This window comes from Capsicum annuum, chromosome 10, assembly GCF_002878395.1.
Source record: "Capsicum annuum cultivar UCD-10X-F1 chromosome 10, UCD10Xv1.1, whole genome shotgun sequence".
In the NCBI taxonomy this organism is placed as follows: domain Eukaryota; kingdom Viridiplantae; phylum Streptophyta; class Magnoliopsida; order Solanales; family Solanaceae; genus Capsicum; species Capsicum annuum.
The window spans coordinates 190,186,785-190,192,811 of record NC_061120.1 but is presented as its reverse complement, the minus strand read 5'-3'; the positions used below and the strand labels follow the sequence as shown (position 1 = coordinate 190,192,811).

Sequence of the window (6,027 nt, the reverse complement as noted above, 5' to 3'; positions counted from 1 at the left end):
AAATATAAAACGCTGTCCGTTGGATGCAGGAGGCTCTATGGGCCCAATAACATCCATGCCCCAAGTGAAAAACGACGGTGGAGAACCTATCACATTGACATCGTTTGGTGGAACTCATATAAAATCTCCATGAACTTGACATTGGTGACACTTCTGCATGAATCGAATACTATCCCTCTCCATGATCATCCAAAAGTATCCAGCTCTTAAAATCTTCTTCGCAAGCATGAAACTATTCATGTGGGGTCCACAAGTTCCTGCATGTATCTCCTTTAACAATCTCATGGCATCGACGCATCGTAGCAATCCTAAGTCTGGAGTCCTCCTATATAGGATTTCCTTATTGAGAAAGAAGTGATTGGCCATCCTTCTTAAAGTCCTCTTCTTCTTGTCAGTAGCGCCTTCTAGATATCCTTCTGCTCCAAGTAACCTCTTAATGTCGTTGTACCACGGCTTTCCATCTGGCTCTTCATCTACATAGAAATAGTAGGCTTGTTGGTCGTGTATCTCCACTTTGATAGGATCGATGTAATTCTTATCTGGATGCTGAATCATTGAAGATAGTGTCGCCAAGGCATCAACGAACTTATTTTGAATTTGAGGGACATGCTTGAATTCGATCTTCGTAAACCTTTTGCTCAATTTTTTAACACATTGCACATAAGGAAGGATTTTGACATTCTTGGTGGTCCATTCTCCTTGCACCTGATGGATCAACAAATCTGAATCTCCTATCACCAATAGCTCTTTAATGTCCTTGTCTATGGCCATCCTAAGCCTGAGAATGCAAGCCTCATATTCTGCCATGTTATTCATGCAAGGAAACCTAATATTCGCTGAGATTGGGTAATGTTGACCTATTTCTGAAACTAGTATTTCTCCAATTCTGACTCATTTGAAGTTCGCTGCTCTATCGAAGAACATCCTCCATCCGTCATATGGTTCTTAGATGTCCTCTCCCGCAAACAACACCTCTTCATCAGGAAAGTAGATATTGAGCGGCGTGTAATCTTGATCCATTAGATTTTCTGCGAGGTGATCAGCTAATGCTTGTTCTTTGATGGCCTTTTGTGTCACGTACATAATGTCAAACTCACTCAACAAGATCTGCCATTTTGCTAACTTTTCAGTAGGCATTTGCTTCTGAAATATGTACTTGAGTGGATCCATCCTTAAAATCAAGTATGTGGTATACGCAGACAGGTAGTGCCTTAAATTCTGAGTGACCTAAGACAATGCGCAACAAGTTTGCTCTAACAATGTATACCTTACTCTATACGGTGTGAACTTCTTACTCAGGTAGTAAATGGCTTGCTCTTTTCTCCCCGTATCATTATGCTGCCCTAACACACATCTAAAGGAATTGTCCATAACGGATAGATATAACAACAATGGCTTTCCCGCCTCTGGTGGAACCAATACTGGTGGGTTAGACAAATACTCCTTGATTTTGTCAAAAGCCTTCTAACATTCTTCAGTCTATCTGGTGGTGGTGTCTTTCTTCAACAACTTGAATATCGGTTCACAAATTATTATGGACTGAGCTATGAACCGACTAATGTAATTGAGTCTTCCCAAGAAGCTGATTACGTCCTTTTTGGTCTTAGGAAGTGGTAAGTCTTAGATTGTTTTTATCTTGGATGGGTCCAACTCTATACCTCTCCTACTAACAACGAATCCTAATAACTTTCCCGTGGGAACTCCAAAGGTGTATTTAGTTGGGTTCAACTTTAGGTCGTACCTTCACAGCCTTTCAAAGAACTTTCGTAAATCATCCAAATGGTCCAAACTCCTTTTTGATTTAATGACGACATCATCCATGTACACTTTGATTTCTTTGTGAATCATATCGTGGAAAAGAGTAGTCATGGCCCTCATATATATTGCGCCGGCATTCTTAAGTCCAAATGGCATTAACTTGTAGCAGTATACTCCCCATGGAGTGATAAAGGTTGTCTTTTCCGCATCGTCCTCATCCATCAGGATTTAATGATATCCCGCAAAACAATCAACAAATGATTGTAACTCATGCTTTGCACAATTATCAATGAGAATGTGAATGTTCGGGAGAGGAAAATCATCCTTTGGACTAGTCCTTTTGAGATCCTGATAATCTACACATATTCTTATCTTTTTGTCCTTCTTTGGTACGGACATGATGTGGGCCAGCTAGGTGGGATAAGTCGTGACCCTCACGACGTTGGATTCTATATTCTTGGTCACCTCCTTCTTGATTCTCAAACTTAAATCGGGCTTGAATTTTCTTGTCTTTTGCTTCACTGGTGGACATGCGGGGTTAGTCCGCAGTCGATGCAAGACGATATCGGTGCTTAAACCAGGCATGTCATCGTAAGACCAAACAAATACATTAATGTATTGCTTGAGCAGACTTATCAATTCCTGCTTCCTTTCGGCCTCCAAGTGTATGTTGACTCGTGTATCCTTTGCCATTTCTTCATCACCCAAATCGACGGCTTCAATTTTGTCCATATCTTCTTCTGACTCTCAAGTTGCTCGATCTCCTGAGGCAGGTTTACAGGCATCATGCCCTCATTGTACTCCTCGTAATCTTTTTCATTGCTTTTATTTTGCTCAATGAATTCGATACATTTCATAATTGTGGAACGAGAATTTTTATTAATATTTGTGCTGAAAATTATAAAAAGCGAGTAAAGTAAATATATGTTGAAAATAGAAGAATAAGTTTTGAAAATAAGGACTTTTATTAATAAAACACTAGGCTTTGGCAAGAGGCAAGTAGCAAAAAGCTTCGGCATGATTCAAGCCTTGATTGATCATGCAAACAAAATAATTTTTTTAAAAAAATAACAGTCCCACACTACCAATACTCCTGACGAAACAGGGATGGGCTGGTGGTCCAGTTTTGCAAGGCTTCTCTAGGCTCGGCATCACGGATGGTGAGCTTCTTGAAAGCTATCTCTGATTCTTCTTCGATCATGGACACAAACAAATTTTTTATTCCTTCTATGATATCTTCATCATCTGCTTGTTCTGAAACCAGGACTTGAGCTGGCACAAATATCGTCATTCTGAATCCTTTACTGCAGGCTACTCTAGAAATAGGCTCATATCCAAGCCCTGTAGTACCCTTCTGCTGCTTTAATTGGATTGGCTCGACTATACCATTAGCTCTCGGTCCTAGTCCTGTCTTGGGCTGATACCTATATTTTAACATCTCTGACACAACCATCTTTTCAGCATTCGATATTTTTGCTTCAATTGGCATTACTTCCTCATTGATCTTTGTTGCTTGCATGATCTCCAGAGTATGAAAATTGGCTCCATCTAAATCCTCGGTGACTGGGACTGAATTGACAGAATAAATGGGATGACTGAGTTCTCCATGGATAGTAATTTCTGTGCGACCCCATTCAAACTTCATGCACTGATGGAGAGTGGAAGGAACGGCTATTGCTATGTGGACCCATGGCCTCCCCAGTAATAGGTTGTAGCTAGATGACACATCCATGACCTGAAATAGAATAGGAAATTCTGCTGGTCCTATTTGTAGTGTTAAGTAAATTTCCCCGATGACACTCCTTTGCGATCCATCAAAGGCTCTAACCTTCACCCGACTCTCCCTTATATCTTTTATATTCATACCCAAATCCCTCAAAGTGGAGAATGGATTGATATTGCAACTCGAACCACCATCGATCAAGACCCTATTCACAATATTGTCATGATAACTGACTATAATATGGAGCGCTTTGTTGTGAGCAGCCCCTTTTGACGGTAACTCATCATCATGGAAAGAAACCTTATTTGCCTCTACTACTCGCCCGATTGCTGCAGCCAAAGTCCCGCTAGTTGTCTCCTTTGGTATGCTAATCCCAGATAACACTTCCATCAAAGTATTTCTATGGGCTTCAGAACTCATAAGTAAGGACATGACGAATATCTAGGCCGGTATCTTCTTGAGATGATCCTCGAATGAATAGTCCTTGAGCTGCATCTTCTTCCAAAATTTTGTATCTTCAGTATCTGTGATATTTCTCCTTGGGTTTTGATCTTTCCCAAGAACCCCATGATTTGGTTCCTTTGGCGCATAACACCTTTCCGACCTGGTCATCCCTTGAGCCGCAACATCGTCTATCATTTTTCCCTTGATTTCAAGTCGATAGTCCCATAGGACTGCCTTAGTGTCGAATTCGGTCCTCCCAGTGTCTAAATTGGTCACTACAACTCTCGACAGATAGGTTTGAACAGTTATAGGCTTCCTCAACTGAACTGTGATAAATAGCTGTGATAGGGATGTAGTGGCGATTTCTTCTGCGTTCCATGTGGTCACAATAGTTTCTTCCAAATCATGCTCCTCCTCTAGAGTAATCATATTGACTTCCCAATTTTCATGATTTAGCAAGGGGTTATTGTTCACATTAGGAGCTGCGGCAGTGCATTTGATGATACCCCTTCTTATCAGAGACTCAATTTGATTCTTCAAGCTGTAACAGTCTACCGTGTCGTGCCCTTGGACTCCTGAGTGATAGGCGCACCACTTTCTACCATCAAAGTTTCCAGAGGCCGGATCAGGGGCCTTTCCATCAATTGGATGCAACAAACTGGCAACCCTCAACATTTCAAATAATTGGGCTAAAGGTTCTGCAATCAGTGTATAGGTGTGGGTATTTCTGGCTTCAAAGTTTAGACGTGGTCTGGGTGCATAGGCTAGTCTATTTTGGTGAGCTAGAGCGTGGACAGGGGCGTATGGTCTTGGTGGATTTTGGTATGCTGGAGCTCGAGGTAGATTATAATGCAGTTGAGTATTGTACACTAGGACGTGTGCAATAATTTGGGGATTATTAGGGTGATGGTGGGAAGAATTTCTAGGTCGGTAGTATGGTGTGACGGCTGAGACATCTTTCCTCTTTTTCTTGTTACCATTAATGGAACTAGTCTGCATGGCCTTACTCGCAGCTTGCAATGCAGCCATAGATTGGATCTTCCCCAACTTGATGCCTTCTTCTATGAAATCTCCCATTTTGACCAATTCTGCAAACTTTTGGCTCGTCATCGACATTATCTTATCGAAGTAAACACCCTCCTGTGCTCGGATAAAATATTTGGAGAGCTCACTCTCATCCAGTGAAGGCTGGATCCTTGCAGCATCGGTCCTCCAACACCATGTATATTCTTGAAATGATTTGGATGGCTTCTTCTGTATGTTAGCCAGTGAGAACCTGCCTAGGGCAATCTCAGAGTTAAATCTGAAGCGACTCATGAAATCCTCAGCCATTTCCCGCCAGTTACGCCACTTATGAGGGTTTTGTTGGGTGTACCAAGTCAAAGCTTCTCCCAATAAACTCTAAATTAACAACTTCATTCTCAACTTCTCACTCCTTCCTACACCGATCAACTTGTCTCAGTAAGCCCTCAAGTGTGCATGCGGGTCACCCTTTTCGTCAAATACTTCAAACTTTGGTGCTTTGTATCACACTGGCATATCGATGTCTGGATGAATGCATAAGTCATCGTAGTCCAGACTTTCAGTCCCTCTGGTGACTTGCATTTTTCTGAATGCTCTCTTTAGATTCTCAAACTGGGCTGCTATCGAACCTTCTTCACTTGATTGGACATCCTTACCTAATATTGCATACCGACCAACCTCATACGGAATCTTAAGAGTCACAGATATTGCAAACGCAGGAGCTTTGGTGGCATATACAGGTCCCATAGGTATCGCACAAGCAACATATGCCTCAGGTATGTGTTGCATCTCTGGATGGATTGGAACAGTGAAGTTGTAAGTAGGAAATGGATAAATAGGCGCCGTTCCAATAGTGGGTTGGAAAGCAGGCGATGCTTGAGCGTGTGGTATACTTGCTTGGTTAGCGGATGAACCTGGAGGTAATTCAATACTTGGAGTCTGCGGTTGAGCGGGAAAGCTAGCTATTGTAAGCTTGGTTAGATCCCGCATTTGACGGAGCTCTTCTTTTAGGACCTCGATTTTCTGTGCCATTTGTCCATTTGATCATTGTTCTGAGTATCCGACGGCCTTTGAGAACT

General features: G+C 41.9%; 2 protein-coding genes across 2 annotated transcripts in view; both read right to left on the bottom strand.

Moving 5' to 3' along the window:
• The window catches only part of LOC124888069 (protein SHORT ROOT IN SALT MEDIUM 1-like), a 16,282-nt gene that overhangs the window by 6,303 nt on the left and 3,952 nt on the right, over window positions 1-6,027 (bottom strand). The window lies entirely within an intron of this gene.
• LOC124887852 lies at window positions 115-807 on the bottom strand. Its single transcript, XM_047397768.1, has one exon. It carries the CDS (start codon window positions 805-807, stop codon window positions 115-117), a length of 693 nt encoding a protein of 230 aa, XP_047253724.1.

What these genes read in the sequence shown, in the direction of transcription:
- LOC124887852 (XM_047397768.1), bottom strand. Translation starts at nt 807, where the DNA reads ATGGCAGAATATGAGGCTTGCATTCTCAGGCTTAGGATGGCCATAGAC.